We start from the raw sequence: 22220 nt of genomic DNA, 5'->3' as shown, positions 1-22220 counted from the left end.
TAGAGAACAGGGTTGATATTCGATAAGATGGAAGGTAAGATAGACCTTGAAATCTTCTATAACTAATGGCAAAATGAAAATCCCACACATAATTAAAACATCCATGTTCAACATGCTCCTCGACTTTTAGCTTGATCAGCAGCTTGAGCACCAAGAGCTGGGTCAGCAAATCACAATACGTAATATTGTGCTAGAAATGAATTGTCACCAGTACACTATTTTAAGGCTGCAGTCCTATGCAGATGAGCAGAGTGGGGATCCAGAAGATCTCTGGCTGAGCCAGGAGGTTTCTAAACCAGATGGAGATACAACAGCATATCTCTCCCGTCCCAACTAAGCTAACACCCTGCTAGCTGAGCAGACCCTAAACCAGATTAAGCCTTGAAAAAGTGGGTGTCTTGGAGGCATGGCAGGGGCAGGGCCAGAGAGGAGGGTCTCAGGCTGGATCTTAAAAGCATTCAACTCAGTCATGTGACCTGGCATCCCTGAGCCAGGTAAGCCAGTAAAGGTGTGGTGTGACTCAAAACACTATTTTAAAGGCTTGTTTTCCCTCTGCTTAGGTTGGCTCAGCCAAGAAGGACTCCATGAAGTTTGACTCTACCTTTGGGGTCCCAAGTTCAATTGCTGGTGTCTAGGGCAGAAGTCCTTCATGAAACCCTAGAGATCCACTGCTATGGCCAACAAAACTGAAGGAGGTGGACCCAGAGTATGACTTGGTACAAGGCCACTACCTTTATTTTATTCTTAAGACCACAGGCATGAGAAATTTCTAGCAATGCATACACGCCCAGGCTGTTCACTTAATACATCTGAGGTTCTGCTACTGCTTCCTGGCAACCTTAAGACCTTAACACATCATACACCGTTGTCATCTCAACCATTCTTATGTGGCTCTTTCAGTAGTACCTAATAGTGAGTAACTTTTGCAATCTGTCTTTTCTCTTCCTGAATGCCATCCTGCTGAAGTTAACAGGAACAAAATTCTACTCCCTTTGTGCACACTTATGGATAAAGGAAAACTGATTAAAGATAAAGGTTGGGATGTGAAGGACCCTCCAGAGCATATTTGAGGGCTAAATGGGGACAAGCGAAACCATTAGTCCCACTGAGGAAGCAGACAGACATCACTGGATGTTGCCCACGTATGTCTTGACAATTAAGAAGGAAGGCTTTTGCGTTTGAAGCCATAGACCTATGAGTATTTGTCCACCTTTACAAATACTAAGGGGGGAAGTATATTTTTTTGTAACTCGTCCTATACCCACAGGACATCCAGTTTATGTGTTTATCAAAATCTCATTTGTTTGATAGTTTTAGATTTAATCGTAAGATTAAGGAATAGGATATTTGAAATTAATGTTTCAGTAAATCAGCTTTTATCTCTTCCCATTACTATAATGTCTGATTTTTTTATAGTTGAATTTCTTGCTTGGGTTATTTTAAAGTTTTCTTTTCCCTGTGTTCACCTCCAGACAATGATTCATTGAGAGCTGAGATAACCTAGGGCTTTGAATCCAGGATTTCTCTCTCCTCTCCACCTTTTCAATCACAGTGTGTCTGACATTATTACTTTTTTAAAAAAAAAAAATTATTTTGCGACCCAGCTAACTCCCTTGGTGTTTCTTCTTCTAGAACAATGAAACAGATTGAAACACCTGATGGAAGAGCAATCAGTATTCTGCCCTTTCTATTAAACTACTCAATTATTTATTGAGATTAAAAGAGATTTTACCGTTTAGCCCACAATACAGTTTACATTGTAGTTTTTTTCCTGCATGAAGGATTCCAGACACTCTGACGGAGAGATGGGGGATGGGGACTATTCTGCCAACTGTCTTTATCAAATCAATAACTGTTAATTAGTACCTTTGTTGTTGTCCATTCCTCCAACTGCATACAGGGTCCCAACTGTGGATTTTCTTGGTTTAGTTCTTGGGCTTTGCATAAGAGTCCGTCTTTCTGGCAAGAGATGATATTTCATGGCTTCCAGAATCAGCTTCTGACATTCCAGGTCATCTTTAAAAAGTGCGTGGTTTTCTAGGTCAGCTAAAATCTGTGAATGATATGAGTTGTGATTTAGTAATGACATCCCATTCCTTATAGCCCAACTCCCGGAGAGTTCTGCTTGCACAAACCTCAGTGACATGAATAGGACTTGGGCTGGGAGATGCACTATGAGCTTCAAGGCTAAGCAGGGTTTGAATATGTATTCCCCCAGTCTATCTTCAACATGCTCTGTTCACTGAGTCACACAGATGCTGTATGGTGTGTATGGGGTATACAGTGAAAATAAAAGTTCAGACAATGAATTAAGGACTAAGCAGAGACTTGAACTTCCACGTATCAAATTCATGTGAGACATACTAACCTGGTTTACACATTGCGTGACCAGGTGGCAACAGCCCCAGCCCCCAGGGATCACAAGATAGGAATAAAGACCCTGACAACATTATATGGAATTAAAATTAGGCCACAACTTTATTAAACTTCCGAATGTAGGAAGACCTTGGCTTAGGCCTTGGGTGTGTATCCCTCCCAGCCTCACAGCCGGGGGGAACTGGGGCTCATCAGGGTAAATGGGATATGGGGGTGCTCTGCGAGACGTAAGTGTAGCAGGCAGCCCAGCCCATATCCCTGCACGCAGGGTAGTTCACTGACAACCTTTCAGTGTATGGCCAGTGACACCCATATATAAAGGTAAAGGTAAAGGTACCCCTGCCCGTACGGGCCAGTCTTGCCAGACTCTGGGGTTGTGTGCCCATCTCACTTAAGAGGCCAGGGGCCAGCGCTGTCCGGAGACACTTCCAAGTCACGTGGCCAGCGTGACATCGCTGCTCTGGCCAGAGCCAGAGCCAGAGCCGCACACGGAAACGCCGTTTACCTTCCCGCTGGTAAGCGGTCCCTATTTATCTACTTGCACCCGGAGGTGCTTTCGAACTGCTAGGTTGGCAGGCGCTGGGACCGAGCAGCGGGAGCGCACCCCGCCGCAGGGATTCGAACCACCGACCTTTCGATCGGCAAGCCCTAGGCGCTGAGGCTTTAACCCACAGCGCCACCCCCTTAAAGTATATACAACCCCTTTAAGAGGGGGACCCTGGAATCGCCACTGCAGGGGGTGAGTCACCACTTCACACACACACACACACCCATAGAGAAGAAAAGGCTAAAGGATTCCACCCCAGGCCATACCCATCAAAGTTGTGACGAATTGCTACAGGGAAGATGAAACCTGCCAATGCAGGACAATTTCTTCCCGGTCCTTCAACAGCAACCAGCCAAAGACCGTAGCAGCACCCGTTAAACAGGAAGAAAAAGTTAACCTGCAAACAAGAAACATTAAACAAAGGGAGGGGAGGGAGGGTGAATCTCCAGAGCCGACTGCCTGGCTATTTCGGCTCCACCCCCTATTTATAAATGGGGCTGGCCCCACCTCCCAGCAAGAAACTTGATTACTGAGGCTGGGCATGAACCTCCAAAAATTAACACTGAGAGGCAAGCCAGCCCATTTGCCAGTAAGCTCCCTAGGAACTGTAGCACCACGCGCAATCCCGCAAAGGGCACCCACAATGTAAAGTGTGATTGTCATTATAATAAACCATAAACCATGGTTTATGCTGTTTAGCTGCAATTGTCTCCCTCCCCCCCCCCCCGGTGCCATGCTGGAAGGAAACAAACTATAGCACTATCTTCAGATTATGTAGAAACCAGCACTTATAGTATGTTTGGGGAAAGCAAACCATGGTTGACATGTAATGTTAAACTAACACTTTGTCCTGGCAAGGCATAGGGAGAGAATGCACAAGCCGCAGAGCAGTGTGCACCAGCATGCTTGTTATCTGTGGCAGATAACTCATGGTTTGTTTTAGACCACAGCTTACCATTATGTGCAAACGGGAACATTCTCTACTGGGTCACAATGCTACCAAATGACGCTTAAGAAACATGATGTCAAATTAATTTAATTCTAATATATTCAGAAAAACAACCTTGGAGCAAGTGTCAATCCTTGTAGTAACTTTAAAAATAACAGCCACAATAACAGAAGCGGACACATTTTCACAGAAAATAGTCAAAATTGATAACTTGTTTTACTATCTGCCTTAGATAAATTTAGAAAATGTGGCTGATGCTAGAAAAATCTCCTACACAGGAAATTAACCTGTAATGTTGGTTCAATAAGTCAGCAAAGCAAATACTGGGCTCCCGCCCTTGTACATTTCATCTTCCCAAAGTGTTGCATGGAATAACTAAAATTTAATTAGCTGCTGCCCTAGCTCTATCATAAACTTCCCTTCCATGCTATGTATCCCCAGGGGAGTTGAGTAAATAGCTTGTTCAGAAATAAGTAATACAAGAATGTATCTGCATCTATCTGACAATTTTTCAATCAATGGAAAGAACGGTATATTTTCCTCTCTCTCTCTCTCTCTCTCTCTGTCTAAGACCTAAGACACAACTTTCATATCCTGACATCACAATGTAGTGTGTTTGACAGCATTCCCTGTCACCAGCAGGCAATTATGTATCATAGGAAAGCATAGCAACAGAATTTCTGGAGGACATGGGTAAGCTGCCTTAGAGTTATAGGTGGAAGAGAAGAAACATGCAGCTCTCCATAAGTGCTAACAGCCACACATTTAATATAATGTGTTATTTTACCCTTACCAAGCATTTTGTACATAGAAAACACAAGCAGAAGAGTGTACTTAGTGGTAGAATTACTTTAAGAGAATTAGAGATTCTATTAAAGAAGAAGAAGAATCGTTCTGTTTGAGCTTGGAAAAAATATTGAGAATAATCACATTGTGCAGAGAGGAATTCCATAGATGCCTTCATCCATTCCCAATGTGGCACCATTGTAAACATTTCACCAAATCCTATGCTTGGTCATTAAAAGGGACGAAAGTCATTGAAACAAAAGCATGAGAATCCAGTTTTAAAACCAAGAAACAAAATTTATCAATTTATTGCAACATGTTCACACTGAATTCTTCTCTGCAATGAGAAAGCAGTTGATGCAGATGTTGAATGATTCAAGGACAATGAAATTCTGCGTTGCTGTGCATAACCAATGCAAGTCAATTTGTTTATCAACAGAGGAGGCATGACTAGTATAAGCTAATGGCAGGAAAATATGGACAACATGTTAAAAACAAAACACTCAAAGAAAGATAAGCAGAAGAGATGTTGAAAGATTACACTGGGCAACAATTTTTTACTTTTTGAATGTTGTCTAGATTTCTACAACTGATTTAGGGTATTTTTGCACTGCTGAATCAGGAAATGGCATCCGTTTCTCTCCATCAGGTCAGGTTTTTGTGCTATGTTGATTTGAAAAAAATCAGATCTTGTGACAAAATCGATTACATTTTTGTGGCATTATCAGCTGATTTTTGTCAACACGTATCATCCTAAATATGTTTTTAAGAGAAAAAAATGTTTTTCCAACAACATATATTGATTACCTGATAGAAACATTGATTACTGTAAACTGAATGGTGGACATTGATAAAGGTAAGTACACGTAAACTGCATGTTGCTTCACCATTTTTCAAACTTCAGGGCTTGAACTTCTGTTTCTTGGAACTCCAGGAATGCTCAGCGGCAGGGAGGTCTCTCTTCAGAGTCCAACAGTAGTCAGCCATCATGACTGCGTCCCAGCGACCCTGATACCTGGTCTCCATCTCTTTCATGTCCTGATGGAATCTCTTCCCCTGCTTGTCACTCATTGAACCCAGGTTCTCAGGAAACCGGTCCATATGTGAAAATAGGTAGTGCATCTTGACGCTCATGTTGCAGCCCAGGTTTCTGAAAGCAGTCAGCATGTTGTTGACAAATTCTGCGTAGTTTCTGGCCTTATTGTTGCCAAGAAAGTTCTTCACTACCAGAACAAATGCCTTCCACGCTTCCAGTTCCACTTTGTTCATTGAGTTTCCAAACTCTGGATCTCTGATGAGCTGACGGATCTGAGGACCGTCAAAGATGCCAGCTTTCAACTTCTCCATGGTCAATCCTGGAAAAGCCTGGCACAAGTAAGTGAAGCAGTCACCATCCTTGTCCAGAGCCTTGGTGAACTGCTTGATTAAGCCGAGCTTGATATTCAGCGGTGGGAAGAGTATTCTGTCTCTGTCCATCAGAGGGTTGTTGATGACGTTCCTTTTTCTGCAAAGCACCAATTTCTCCCGCACAGGCCAGTCCTTCTTCATGTAATGCTAAGCACGGTCCCTACTATCCCACATGCACAGAAAACATGGGAACTTGGTGAAGCCAGACTGTTGTCCCAACAAAAAGTTCACCATCTTCAGGTCAACACAAATAAACCACTTATGTCTGATCATAACCAATTTTCTCCAGCACATACTTCACCCCTTCATAGTTCTCCTTCAGTGTACTCGAGTGAGCCAGGGGTTTTGATCCCCCAACTTTATGCTTTGCCGCACCAATTTATGGAAGATTTCGAGGTTTTATGACTTCAAACTGATCCCTTTTCGACATAATCACCCAGAACTATTGGACCTGAATACTTCTTGTCATTAAAATAATCATTTCCAATCAAAACAATTATTTGACATGGCATTTTACCCCCACCAACTTCTTCTAAAATGCTCCACACAAGCGTACATGTGAACAAAAACGTAAAAAATGACATGTGGCCATAGCTCAAAAACTTGACCTGATTGAGCAAAACCAATGTGATTTTTGGATTCAGCGCATCAGATTCGTCCTAAATCAGCTGAAAAAATGCAGACAACAAATTTGTTGTTGACCAGTGTTATCTTTTCATGAGATTAACTGGTATTCAACGCAATCCTACGTATGGGTTGTATTCAACTAAGTTTTACTAAGAGTCAATCTATTTAATTTAATGAATATGAATAAATTGGGGCCATTAATTTCAATAGGTTCACTCAGAGTAAACTTAGTTGAATATCACAATTTATTTAGCTTAAAACAAGATAGTGTGGAAAGACTGTAAATTCATTAATTAGTAAAGGGTGAAGACAGATACACATGTAAAGTGCTTTTTAAAAATCCCATGGAACGGGGGGGGGGGATCGGTGGAAAGGAACCCTCACCCAACATGGTAAACATTTCTCCCCCAAAAAACTTTATTGGGGTTCAGAATTGTGTCTTCTGAAAATTTCTAAAGCAGTACCTCAATTTGCACCTATGAATGCAGATAGAAAATCTGGGCTGCTTTTCAAAGTCTGGCCCTATATTTAGTTGGTAAATTACTTTTTAAATCAAATCAAAATAGACTTTGTTTTAGTTAGGATTGAGGCATAGTATAATGCTCCACTTAAAATGTGTTTAAATATGTTTCTTAAAATGTAGGTTTTACATACATGACAAATGAGGTTAATTTATCTGAAGTTTTATTCTCCATGTGATGGGCCTAATTGTTGAGTGTAGCAATCTAGGTTTCATCTCTTAATGAGAATTTGGTTTGGCACTGGACAATATCTTGTTTACAGGGCAATCCTAGATGTATCTGGTCAGAAATATCAGGTGATTATATTAACAATTTTTAGATTAACACCTTTTTAAGTTTGTTAGAACTTGATATGAAAAGCTTCACTTTATATGTTGGGGAGAAATCATTTACCGTAACCATTTTGATATTCTGTATCAGTAGCACAGCTGAAAAGAATAGCCACTGTACTACATACAGTGGGTTACAACTTCAGATTTATTCAGATCAAGGTGCATTTTAAAGAAAATAAGAATGAAGGTTTCTCAGAAATGTCAGTTCCTAACAATGGGCTCCTAACTGACTAGAACTCTTAAGCCACATTCTTGTTGAAACATTTTGCAGTCCACTGAGTCTACATTGCAGGAATTTGATAATCTCTTCTAACAGATATCTAACACAGTATCTTCTAAACCTCTTTAGATAAGACAAGGTAGATTGATTATAAACACATTGAGTTTAGTCAGTCATTTTCTTGATGCCTTTCAGTGAAAATTCTCTTGCAAGCTGCCAATACTTTCCAGCCAGTGCAAAACACTTGGTCGACCTTTTCTCGCAGCACTTCAGTCTGATCAGCTAGTTGACTGGTTATATTCTTTTGAGGTTAATAGGGTATCTTATTATCTGGGGGAAAATCATTGCTTTTGTAAAAGCTCCGCAATGCATTCTAAGTAGTTATTTGTTATTCCAATCCATATCAACATTCTGACAAAAACCCGGCTTAGCCATGTTCACAAAAGTTAAGCCTTGCAGACATCTTCTGCTCTCGTCCTTTCTAATACAAAATGCTCAAAACTTACTACAAACAACTAAAAGTGTTTGATTTAATGCCAACAGTGCTCCCAGAGTACACATACACAAAAGAATGAAGTTGGATGAAAATACTGACTTTTTACACACTGTCATATTTTCAGATTTCTAACTAACTCCAACCGGCCACCCTAAATTCTTCCAAAGCAGAGAGATCATCCTATGTGGAGATCAAATGACCTTTGGGATACAAATCTGAGCCAGGTGGAGGTTGGAGCTTCGGGGGCCTTTGGATTTGAAAGGAGTGTGAAACAAGATTTGGAATATCCTATAGGCCCTATTTTTAACTATGGAAGTTTGGCAGGAAGGAATATGATTACCGTTGGGTTGGAGCTTCCATGAGATCTGGTTTTCAACACCAAAGATTATCAAAAAGACTGGCAGAGGGGACATGAAAGAGACTTAAGAGCCTCGGACTTAAGATCTCCGGGTTGATGGTTTTCCGAGATTGATGGAACTATTGCTAGGGGCCGAAATCGGGGAAGGGATCTGGTGGAAGAAAACTGGGAATTTAAAGTGTACATAATATAATTTGTTTTGTTTTTTCTTTTAATGAGAGATGGGAAAATCGTGGAATGGAATCTTTTTTGACCCTAGGGGAAACGTCTTAAGAATAAGTACAGATATATAAGTTTTAATGAGAAATAAGATTAAATAAAGTAAAAGTGAATGGTTATTTGGTGAAAGAAAGAATGGAAAATTATAGTATATTAAGATAAGATATAAGGATAAAAATAAGATGAAGGATTTGCTGAAATATCTATATGAATTAGAATATAAAGAGGGGAATTATAGTATGTTAAGATAAATTATTAGGATAAAAACAAAGTTGGAAGGATTTGCTGGAATATCTAATTGAATTAGAATACAAAAATGGGAGGTGTGAGGAAGTCAAGGAAATAAGTGAATGTAAGTAAGTGAGTTAAAGGTTTGACTTGTTTTTTACTTCTTTTTTTCTTTTTTCTGTTTTTTTGATGATGTTTTTGATTTTTTTATATGTACTGTTTTTTCTTTCTTTTCTTCGATTGTTTTCTTTTTACTTTTTTTCTGTAACCTTTAAAATCTTAATAAAAAATTATTAAAAAAAAAATTCTTCCAAAGCAGCAACCGACATTGATCATTGTGCAAAAAACACTGAAACTCTTGAGAGAGACAGTGAGGACGTGTCTCCACAGCAGTGACCGGAAGAGGAATGACTGCTGGAAGGAGACTAGAGAGAAGAAATACCAGGGTGCATCTGCACCAGCAAAACCAGGCGCCTTCACATGCCCCATCTGCAATAAAACATGTCTCTCCCATATAGCTCTCTATAGTCGCTGCAGGCTTTGTAATTCTCCAATGACTTGACTTTACACCTGGTGGCACACTCTTCCATTGTCTCTTGAGATAGACTGATGCCAACAAACTCACACAAGAAGTAGTGCTGGCCACTGACTTGAATGGCTTCAAACTAGACAAGGTCATGGCGGATATCAATGGCCACTTACCAAGTTGTCTATGTTCTTCTACTTCCACTGTTGGAGGCAATATTCTTCTGAATGCCAGTTACTGGGAATGATAGCTGAGGCGAGGCTTCCCATGGGCATCTGATTGGCTATTGTGAGAACAGAATGCTGGACTGAATCAGCACTGGCCAGATTCTGCAAGGCTCATGTTCCTACAAACAGTGCTAAGGTGTGTGGTTCTGTCCGCTTTCTCCTTCAGTGAGGCACTGGTGATGGCAGAAGCTCATGGGAAAGGCTCATGGGATTTCTTTTTAGTTAAAAGAAAATATAATTATTGTGTTTCTAGTTAGCATATGTGTTTTTGGTTTATTTGTAATTTTTACCCAGGTCACCCTCAAACACCAGCTCATATCTTGATTCAATTGCAGAGTTAAATCTGGAGTTCTACTTGCACTGCAATCTAATCAATGTACCCATGCACTGGTGCACAGAAAAGGAGAAGGAGAAAACTGTGGCCCATACACAGTGTTCTGAAAATACTAGAAATTTAAAATAAATAAAAAACCAAGAGAATGATGGATTGCTAATGCCTTGGTGGCATCCAAGAACCAATTACTGCTCCTCAGCAAACTTAATTTTCTTACTTATTGCAGATGAGTTTTCATTTATTCACTGTTTATTCTTTTATTAAACAGGGTCAGTGTTGCTTGTAGCAGAAGATGGAGATAAATGTTAAATTACTAATGTACAAACAGCAACTCAGTTAAGAGCCAACGTACATCTTGTCTATTCCAAGTTTAGATTTTCCTTTATTTGATTCTAAAATCAACTTCTGGAACAAAATTATTAAAATCATTACACTATTAACATAATATTTAAATAAGTAAGGAATCTTTCAATATGCCTTGGTTCTTTAGCAGTCTATATTATAATTCTTCATGATTTCAACTACTCTAATTAATATGTTGCACTCAACAGCAACTTAAGCAAGGCATCCAAAATCAAGCAAGGGATGGTGCCCTAGGCATAAGAATATTGTTTTGTGATTAGATATCATTCTGCTGCTGCATAACAAAATAAAATACATACTATATTTGGTATTAAAATGCTGTATCACTATATAAATAATATGAGAACACACAATCTGAGACTCGTTAACAAAGGCAATTTGAAATGTAATTTTACATTTTGTACTGAAAATTCTTGTGCTTAGTTGGCCACTGAAGTCGGTAGAGCTCATTTACTCCTAAATGTTGTGGAATCTGAGGGGGCAGTGGGGAAAAGAAGGGGGAAGCTCTGTTGCCCAAGCAGAAATCCATGTGCTAACAATATGACTTTGCTGGATGCAACCCAGAAGGAGTAAATACTAAAAGCACAATTCAATGCACATCAATTCAGAAGCAAGTTCCACTGAGGTCCCTTAGGCTTACTCCCAGGTGCTCCCTTTGAGTTGCATGGCCTACTGAATATATAGCATTTAAAATAAAACTTCCATTTTGTTTCCCCCAAAATATCACATTATTCTAACAGGAACGTTCGTCAATGTATTTTTCCCCCCTTCATCTTTTCAGGTCATCTCATGAGATTCCATTCTAGAAAAGTTTAAGGATCCATATGAGGAAATCTTTGCACAATGACATAGCATGAATTAGAAATGCAAATTACCTTTGCTATCCCAATTGATCCAGTCTCACCTTAACCAATATTCTGATTTAGTTCGCTAGCCGTAAAATAAATCCAGTGTAATTATTCTCAATCCCTTCTTGAATCTATTTTAATTAAAAGCTGGCATTTTTCCATTGAAAGCTTTAAGTGGGTTTATGTGGCTAAGATTTTAAAATGTAACACTTTACATAAGTAATCTCAGTTTAAAGTAAAATTCTTTTAAAAATGCAATAATAATTTATCTGGATTAGTTTTTTGGTTTTCCTTTCCACTGACTATTTCACATTATGTTTTTACCTTGAATGAAAATATGTTATACATTATTACAAAAGCCACACTTGAAGGAAATCAGAGAGTAAAATAATTCTATTTTTGCACATACTAAAATAGTTACCTGAAGAATGAATTTCTGTATTGTCATGCCATATTACTATTTTGCATAAGCACTAGAATATCTGTAAAAGGTGGCGCTGTGGGTTAAAGCCTCAGCGCCTAGGACTTGCCGATTGAAAGGTCGGCGGTTCGAATCCCTGCGGCGGGGTGCGCTCCCGCTGCTCGGTCCCAGCGCCTGCCAACCTAGCAGTTCGAAAGCACCTTCGGGTGCAAGTAGATAAATAGGGACCGCTTACCAGCGGGAAGGTAAACAGCGTTTCCGTGTGTGCAGCTCTGGCTCGCCAGATGCAGCTTTGTCACGCTGGCCACGTGACCCGGAAGTGTCTCCGGACAGCGCTGGCCCCTGGCCTCTTAAGTGAGATGGGCGCACAACCCCAGAGTCTGTCAAGACTGGCCCGTACGGGCAGGGGTACCTTTACCTTTACCTTTATTGTGGTAGAGCTTAAATAAATGAATATGCTGTATGATAACTGACTTTTCAATGACATGACGCCCAATTTTCTGTTATGTCTGAGGCTGTGGTCTTATATACTTATATATATAAGTATATACTTATATACTTACTAGGGAATAAGCCCTCAGAGTAATATGTGGTTTTCCAAATGACGCAGTCAATGTGCTGAACAGTGTCTGGAATTGGTAATGGACTGGATGGAAATGAATAAACTGACTCTCAGTCCAAAGAAGATGGAAGGATTGATGGAAGGTGGTTAATCTAACCATTGGTTCAAGCAGTTCTGGATGTGGTTGTATTCCTCATACAAGGTCACTGGAAGTCCAGGTTTTATCAATGATCCAGTAACCTTTTCATGAGCCAAGACAGCTTCACCAGCTGCATTTCTTTTTGGACAGAGACAGCTTGGCTACTTATCCATGCCCTGCTAACCTCTAGCTTTGATTACTGCAATGTGCTTACAGGCCTTTGAAAGCTAAACTTTTGCTAGTGTAAAATATAGTTGCTTTACTATTCACCAGGAACAGTTTGTGGGAACATATGTCTTGGATTCAGAAACATCTTCTTATCCATTTCCAAACTCAATTTAAAATGTTGATGCTTACTTTTAAAGTCCCACACTGCTTGGGATGAGGGTACATGAAGGAAAACTTCCTTCTACTGACCATGACCATGAATAGAGATGGTAATAAATATGCTATAAATGAAAATGAATGAATGAATGAATGAATGCAGTGCTATGAGGGGAAGGCTGCCCAGAGATTTTAAGAAAAATGTTATCAGTATATGGATGACATAGACCTCTTGAAACCCTTTCCATCTTCTTGAGCTGTGACTATAGAAGTCCACAATAAATGTCCAATGAATGAAGGTCAACCCAGTTAAGATTGAGGTTCTCTCCGTTGGTCAAATAGCTCTCCAGAGAATGGGAATTTGGCCTTTTCTAGATCGGGTTGCACTTCTCCTAAACATGTAGCTTGGCATGTTATTAGATCCGACTTTATGGATAGATGCTCAGGTATCCTCTCTAGTTTATAGCACCTTTTATCGTATCTGGCTGATTCTTCAGGGTTGGTCTTTCTTGGAAAAATGAGACCAGGCCACAATCACGTATTATACTTTCAGAATTACCACCAGCCCAGCATCTTCTGGCCCATGCCCTGCCATTAGCAAGGGAGGCCCTGCTTTTGGTTCTGCCAATGGAGGCAGGTCTAGGGCAGTGCTTACAGTACTTTTTCATGTTTGGCATTCCCTCCCTAGGGAAGGGCATTTGCCCCTTTTGCTGGTGACTGTTAGGTAAAGGTACTCCTGACTGTTAGGTCCAGTGGCAGATGACTCTGGGGTTGTGGCGCCCAGGCCTAGGGAGCCGGCGTACAGCTTCCAGGTCATGTGGTAAACCAAAGCAGCACACGGAAACAGCACTTACCTTCCCACCAGAGCAAACTGCTATGTTGGCAGGAGCAGGGACCGAGCAATGGGAGCTCACCCCGCCGTGGGGATTTGAACTGCGACCTTCTGATCGGCAAGCCCTAGGCTCTGTGGTTTAACCCACAGCACCACCCGCATCCCTCTGGCGACTGTTAGGCATCAGCTAAAGACATATGTGTTCATCCAGACTTTTGGAAGTAAATATCCTGGGGACACAGCAGTTGAAATATGTTGTTTCAGTCTTAAGTTAGGTTCTGTTGAATGTAGGGAATTTTTATTGGATTTAACGCAATGTTTTTGAATTGACTGTATTTTACCGATGCTCTATACTGCTCTGGATTCCCAAGTGGGAGGAAAGGCAGATCAGAAAGGAAATTATCAATACAGGCCCTGATAGAATCTATTGTTAGATTCAGGAGCAGCTGACACAGTGGGGATGTGGAATGCAGCTGCCCTCCCAAAACTGGAGTCGCTGTCAGTTACTAGGATGCTTGGCAATAAGAGTTGTGAGGTCAGGGCTGTGCAGGCACACTGGCAGAGTCATTCGATGTTTTACATGGGGTTGTCTTTGAAAATGGTTCAGAATCTACTATTATTACAGCTGGGCTGCTAACTGGTATCAATAAAAGGAACACACTTTGCCAATTCTTAACAGAACTATACAAGCTTCCAGTTTGTTTCAGAGCACAACTCAAAGTGTTGATTTTGATGTATGAATTCTGGAGTAACTTGGGACTGAGGTACCTAGAGGACCACGGAATCCTGTATGTTGCCCAGCTATTAAAATCATCTTTAAGAGACTCAAAATGCATCTCATTTTCCCCGAGGTGAGGTGGATGGCAACAACAGACAGAACCTTTTCAGTCATGGAGTCTCTTCTCTCCTCTCCCTCTTCCATCTGTCAGACTCCTCTCTGATGATTTTCAGAAGACAATTAAAATGCTGCTGTTTTCTTACCCTGATACTAGCTGATGAACTGCATCTGCTGAGTGGTGTTACGTGTTTGAGTTTTATGCTGTTTTTGTACTGATGTTTGTTCTATTGCTAGACACCACAGAAATTATTTATTTATCTGTGTTTGTTCAGAGTATTTTATTGTGTGCTGTTTTTCAGGGGGGGAAACCACAAAAGCAGCTTTCATAAAAATATTCAAACAATAAGTATCAACATCAAAAATTCTGCAATAAAACAACGAAGAAAAGTAATGAAGAAAAAAACCCCTCACACCTTTTTTGAAGCTGGACTGCAACACATTAAAAAGTCTAGTCTAGAGAATTAAAAAAGTCTTTATCTTTCACTAAAGAAAAAGCAGAATCAGTGCCAGGCAATCTTCCTGGGAGACAATGTTCTAAAGATGGGGTGGCAGAAAAGGTCCTTTTTCAGGTATCTGTCACATCTCAGATGGCAAAGGGACTCACAGATGGTTGGCGAAAATTTAAGACATTCTTAATTATTGTACGCATTTCTGTCAACTAATTCCCCTTGTGATTTACAATAGTTGGAAATAATATCTGTTCTGTTTTCTTGTCCTTCTACATTCCTAAACACGCTATACCCAATCCCAACCTCTTTCATCTGTATTCAATAAAGTTGTGGCCTGTTTCAGCCCAAGCCAGTCTCGGGTGTCATTTAATCTGTTGAGGGTTCGGGACTGAGAGTTGCAATGCCTGGGCCCACAATGCATATCACCAGAAAGGTTGAACACTTTAGTGCTTATTCACTAGTCTGCTAAACACAGGACAGCTTAGTGAAAAAATATACTTTTTACCCAAGCCACTGGACAGATCCGTTTAGAGCAGGGGGCATTTTTCTTCTAAGGACAAATTTCCTGTACTCAGGGCAGGGTCAAGACCCTAGCATAAGGGTTGGGGGCTTTAACCCTTTATCTCCTCCTGATCTGGCTCTGAGTATCCTGTGTATGCCATTTGCTTTGAAAAGAATATATCACTTCAATGGAAGATCTGCAAATTAGAAGCCTGAACCATAGCAGTGGGTTCTAGGGCCCTGATCCAGATCAGTCTGAGTTAAGAAAAGCACCCTGCACTTAAAAGCACAGCTATGTACCTAGCATTAAGATGAAGTCTGCCTCAAACATTTAGTGGAGAGTATATTCAAGAAATGCTGTCAGGACTACTACAAGTGACGCAATGCCTTCAGACAGCTGTGGAATGGGCTTCCACCTGAGGTTTAGATATATCCCACACTACTGATGGCTCAGAAAAATTCCTCTAACAGCACAGGTAGCTTATATATCCTTGTTAATTGCGTCCTCTTCCTGCTCCTCTTTCCATGGATAGAAATTACTGAGTCAAGAGGAAGGATTGTGCATTCAAGTGTTGAATCCCTGTTGCACTCATTGTCTTCTACTTGCAATCGGGGTAATAGTTAGAAGGACCTTAAAGGCTGCTCCCAGTTTTACTGCAGCTAAAGCCATAAATAAAGAGGCCCTATCTTGGCCTTCTAGAATAATTTTGGCTATGGAAAAAAAGAAAAAACCAGCAATGAAAAGAACTATGCACCCTGCATTAAAAAATGCCTTGTTCTATGTCCAATAAGCAAGGGACGCCTTTGTCCAATGGCGCTGTGACCCATAGATTGCAGCAAAATACCCTGCCTGATGCTGTCAATAAAGATTTGGCCTGATTTTATCCCATTACCATTGAACAGTCTTATTATTTTGCTGTTATCATGGGTTACATAATGCGCCTGCCTGGGCAATGACTTCATGGATACTGCAATTGTACTGCTGTCAGTAAACGGGACTGTCGGTAGAGAGACAAGTTCTTATCAAAATATTATTCTGATGTACTGATACCCCAGAATTAACTAAAGAAATTAACTAGAATTAACTACAGTACTTAAGATTCATTACTAATTCAGTTACATTAATTCGGCATTTTATATTCAAAGAGATGTGACTTCAAATTCCTTTTAAAAAAACCATAAACTTCTACACTAGTTCTTTTTTATTTTAAAAGCAGCATGTCAGTTATTCAAAATTTCCACCGATAAGGCCATAAAATGAATGGCCATTGGGTCAAATTGTGTATATATAAGACAAAGAATTTTGATAGCTTTAGAATTAAACTGCCAGTACCTTTTTTTATCTCAATAGCATTTGTGACAGGTACAAAGAGTTCACATTAACTGCACTTAGTGGAAGAACAGTACATGAAATTCTGAAAAACACTGACATTTCTGGTGGTTCAGGTTCTTCCCTGTCACTCAGTTATTGAGCAAAGTGATGCCATCAGATGTCAAATGATTACAAATTTTTACACGACTATAAAATTAGCTCAAAAGCTGTCAGATCCTCTTGGACTAGCAATGCAAAGTCAATTTAATTATCAAGCAGGATATTTTCAATACAGAATGCAAATCAACAGATGTGACAATGCAGAAATCCATATGAGCTAATGGGGGTGGAGAGAGAAGGGGCGGGGGAAGGAATTTTAGCTGATGGTGACAGGGCAGGCAAGAAATCTTGGGGATATGATGGAAAGCTCAGTAAAAATGCCAATCCAGTAGGCAGCAGCTGTGAATGAGGCAAAAGCTATGCAAGGAACGGCTGGTGCTACCATTGGTCCAACCAAAAAACTATTGCAGACTGTGGCACCATGGCCCACCTGAAAGTGGCTGAAGGCCCACTGTTTGAGAAACACTGGTTTAGAAAAGATGTAAATAAAGACATGAAAGAGGTGTGTAAAATATATAGAGACATCTTTCTTAAAATACTGGAACCAGGGGTTATCCAAGTAAGGTAAATAAAAGGAAGTATTTATTCATGCAGCACATAGTTAAACTACCAATCCCATAGTTAATTAACTACTAGGGCTGCAAACAGATGGATTTTAAAAAGGCGATTAGACAAATTCATGGAGAAGACAGCTATGTATGGTTAGTAGACATCAAAGTTAAGTAAAACGTTCTGCAATTGGGGCAGCATGCCTCAATATCCATCTCTGGGGGCCTAAAGTAAGAGAGGGGGTTTGTCCTCATGCCATGCTTTGGGGCTTCCCACAGGAATATGTCTGGTTATTCTGGGGAAACAGCATGCTAGATTAGATGGATCTTTGGTCAACCCTGTTGTCTTTGTCCATGGAGTTTGACCCAACTGAGTTTGGTCAAACTCAACCAGCATGAGTTTGACCAAACTGCGGGAGGCAGTGGAAGACAGGAGTGCCTGGCGTGCTCTGGTCCATGGGGTCACGAAGAGTTTGACACGACTAAACAATGAAACAACAAATTGGTCAACCCACATTATCAGCCTGTGCACAGGTGGGACAATACTGCTCTCCTGTCTTTCAAACACAGCACACCACTGGTGCTTACTGAAGGGGAAATGTAAAGTGTGGGGAGCTTGGTGCAGCAGAGCTAATCCATGCCTGTCTATCAACCTGAAACACTTTCTGCTTCCTTTAAAATTCCTCAAATATTTTGTCCTAGGAGAACATCCAAATTCTTATGAAATTTCATTTTAGGCAAAATTAAGTGCCAACTTTATTAAAGATGGCAGAGAGGGAGACCAGTCATAACAGCTCAGCCATCTTACAGCGAAGATAATTCTCTTCTACTCTATATACAGCTGATTCTCAATGAGCTGCATAATAAATGACCGCTCCCCACTTAAAACGGGGGGCGCCCTTTGCGGGGACGCGTGCAGCCCTGGATCTGGAGTGGCCCCATCAGCATAGGCTTTGCCTTCCCTCAGGTGGGATACCTGGAGGTCCCCGCCTAACCCCAGTGAGTTGTCCAATCCCACCTGGGGGAAGCGTTGCCAGGGAAACCAGGCCAGGTAAGGGGAGGGATTACCTGCCCACACAATAGAGGGTGGATCTTACTTGTTAATCTGATTCTCAATGAGCTGCATAATAAACTACTACCAACACATTCTTCAAATGACTTAAAGGCCGCCCCACTACTTCTGTCATTAATACTCCAAATACAAGAGGGCCTGATGCAAAAAATTAGTCAACTATAGCAGCTGCTCATTTTCCCCACCCCTGGGGCTGTCATGCCCCCACACCCCGTTTCCTCGTTACTGTGCCTCTTCAGCCACAGGTGGGGGAAGAGAAATTGCAAGTTTTGAGGAGCGTCCTGGATATTGCCAAGTTCAGCGTGAGCTGGGGCATTCCCAACTGCAGTGTTGTCACTCTTCTCCCCACCCCATCGCGGAAGACAAGTGACAATGACAGAAATGGAAGGACTCAACGGTGGTAGTGGGCAGGCAGTGGCACGTTCTTGTTTGACCTCAGGTGGCGAAACAGGAGAGGCTACCCCTGGTCTTCAGAAGAAAACTGGTAAGCCACTGGCCGAGACTTTATAAATGTGACAAGACTAAAACATAACTTCAAATCACTGAGCAAGATGCATGCTTCAAAACTCTTATTTATGAAAGCAAAAAATATTATGCCTTTAAAAAATATAGCTTTTATTAAGAAGAAGAACAATTTACCTGTGGTGGAAGAAGTGGTAATCGGATGTAGGCAAGTAACATACTCAGGTCATTACACCTCCTTTGCATGTCATACTTAACCCACTTCATTAAGGCATTGAAAATGGTCTCTTCATCGGGAACATTCACATCATCACTTGCAAGAAGCTTATGGAGTTCCTCTGCTGGCAACAATAAAAACTCTTGATTTCTTATAACTTCCATTATGTTTTCCTACCAAGAAAAATGAACATTCCATAATTAACTAATAAAAAAGAGTATCAGTACAACGACCAAACTTATAACAACATTTTACCAATACCAAAATCAACCCTGAGAACCAACCGGTTCAGAACAGATAATTTGTAAAAATCTAACCTATAGTTGATTTTTTTCATTCGGACACACAACCACTAAGGTTATCATCTGTAGTCTAATGGGAATAAAGGTAAAGGTAAAGGGACCCCAGACCATTAGGTCCAGTCATGGACGACTCTGGGGTTGCGGCGCTCATCTCGCTTTATTGGCCAAGGGAGCCAGAGTACAGCTTCCGAGTCATGTGGCCAGCATGACTAAGCCGCTTCTGGCAATCCAGAGCAGTGCATGGAAACGCCGTTTACCTTCCCGCCGGAGCAGTACCTATTTATCTACTTGCACTTTGAGGTGCTTTCGAACTGCTAGGTTGGCAGGAGCAGGGATCGAGCAACGGGAGCTCACCCCGTCGCGGGGATTCAAACCGCCAACCTTCTGATCGGCAAGTCCTAGGCTCTGTGGTTTAACCCACAGCGCCACCCGCGTCCCAGGCCTAATGGGAATAAATGTCCACAAATTAATATGAATAGCAACAAATCCACTTGCCTACAAATCTAGTTGCCTAGATGGCTCTTTCTTCCCTTTCCACTATTGCAATATGCTTCCCTCCTAAAGGTCTAATTTTATCCAGTACTTTTTGGGGTGTTTGGGGAGGATGTGAGTTTTTTTGGTAGCACAACCCATTCCTTGCTAATTCCCATAGCGTTCCAGCACAGCGCTTTCACCATTTACTTAGGAGAGTGTGAACTGACCCTGAACCTTTTATTTATTTGTTTGTTTCAACAAATACATTAATGTTAAGCAGCCTTCGTCTTCTCTCTGCTCAGGTCACATAATCTCCAAATGGAATTAGTAACACATCATAAATCCCATTCTTGGGCATATTATTTGCATTAGCGAATATTTTGACCTGCTTGATTTACTCTAAAGCTAAGTGCCAGGTTTATGTGGCTCAGGACATGAGAGATAGCCTGGGTCAGAAAACCAGCTTCATTGCAGGCAGTAGGGATATACTTTGCAACACTCATGCCTGGTAGCAAATATAAACTATCCTGACCGTGGGATACATATCATTTTTATATTTGTACTGTGTTTACTAGATATCTTTATTGAGCAGAGGTGAAGCAGAGTGCAAAATAACCACTAGCTGGGCCCTCCCTTGAGTTCTATCAAATTCAAACGTTACCAAAGAAGTATGCCTCCTAACCAAGAAGAAACTTTACAATTTAATGCAAGATGACTGGATTTTAGCACACATCCAGCAAGATTCAAGATCTGAGGGAAAACCAATGAGTTCTACTTCCATACAGAGCCATGTAATTTTAAAATATGAGAAATGGGGACAAGCGAGCACAAAACTCTGCCACGTCTCTGCTGATCTCTCAAAGAAGAAACAAGGAGTAGGCAGTGTATGTATGTGTAAGTATTAATATATAAATAGACAAATGAGAAAAGGCACTCTTTCCTGACGTGAGATGCCTTTCCACAGAAATAAATTAAAGTCCTCAATTTGCATCAATAATATGCAAATTAAGCAGCTCATATTTGATACACTGGGAATATGGAAACCATCTTCAGGCAAGAACAATATGTGGCGTTTTGAGAATTTATAATGGAAATGGTTACAGATGTTAAGCTAATGGGTTTAAATTAATTTTGTATCAAACCATTATAATTTTCAAGAAATGTAATTACAGTTTTAAAAACAGAACAGAGATATTTGGTTAACAATTGGATGTAATTCCATCATAAAGATTTAATTTCATTTGATAGGTAGAAGACCAAAATCAAATCTTGAAATCTGTTCGAGTAATTTAATATTATTTTTTTAAGCAGAAATCACTTCTTAACCTTCATTAACTCATAGATGTAAAAACAGCCCTTGAAATATATGTGCCACAAAAAGCTATTTATTTAGCAAATGAGATAGCTGTTTTTCTGGGACGAATGCAGGAACTGACAAATCCTCTATAGTCAAAATGCAATTGTATTTTTCAAATCTTCATTGTTTTAAAATATTTTGAACTTTGGTTGCATGCTTTCTTTCTATACATTATGTTTATTTTTCACAACACATCTCTACCCATTTGAACCATAAGTTGGGAATGATATTACATGTTACGTTAGATATAATTATTTTACATATAGTTCTTCTTAAAAATGCTTCTTCTTTACATTTTGAGAGCAGTGCAGTGTTTCTTATGTTTTTCCCAGAGAGACACATTGCATCTCAATGCCTGACAGTAAAAAGACAAGGTCACCATATGTGGGGGAAAGGAGGAAGGTTTTTCCCTTGTTGCAAGAATGCACTTTACTTTCCAATGCAAGTGAATTTGCAATAATACTAAGTTGTATGATGCCACTGGGATAGATGCTCACCTGCATTCCACAGGGCTCTGATCATGTCCTCACAGACAGCAGGCAGAGACAATTTTTCAAACCAAACTGGGCTTTAGAAACAGTCCTCAATGTCCCTACCACCTCAGAACTCCCATCATCAGAAAGGATAATCAACATCTTCAGCCTAAAGAGATACAACTACTATCCAAGAACTCCAGCTCTGAAGCCACCTTCATGCTCCAACAAGCTCCACATCCCATCATCAAAGACTCCTAAAGCAAGCAGGCTCCCTTTAAAGGTCGACACTTGTTTCTTTGTGGGACAAAAGCAAAAGTGAATAGCCTGAAGGAAGCCAAATCTCTACTTAGTAGATTCAGTCAGAGTTTGCTAGTTGGAGGCGCAGCGTTCAAGTTTAACTAGTCAGACTTCCAGATGATGGTGCTAAGCGTTTGTTTGTTCTACTTATCG

At 40.6% G+C, this 22220-nt stretch overlaps 1 protein-coding gene across 5 annotated transcripts in view; it reads right to left on the bottom strand.

Moving 5' to 3' along the window:
• Window positions 1–22220, bottom strand: part of KLHL1 (kelch like family member 1) — a 131922-nt gene that overhangs the window by 44701 nt on the left and 65001 nt on the right. For all 5 annotated transcript variants that reach the window (XM_079972652.1, XM_079972650.1, XM_079972648.1 and 2 more), the window contains exons 5-6: window positions 19122–19334; window positions 1867–2053 (exon numbers count right to left, since the gene is read on the bottom strand). In XM_079972652.1, coding sequence (XP_079828778.1) covers window positions 1867–2053; window positions 19122–19334 — 400 coding nt within the window. The remainder of the gene's footprint in view (window positions 1–1866; window positions 2054–19121; window positions 19335–22220) is intronic.

Source organism: Podarcis cretensis (genome assembly GCF_951804945.1).
Source record: "Podarcis cretensis genome assembly, chromosome: 4".
Lineage (NCBI taxonomy): Eukaryota > Metazoa > Chordata > Lepidosauria > Squamata > Lacertidae > Podarcis > Podarcis cretensis.
The sequence above is the reverse complement of the archived record's forward strand: the minus strand, read 5'-3'. Positions and strand labels throughout refer to the sequence as shown.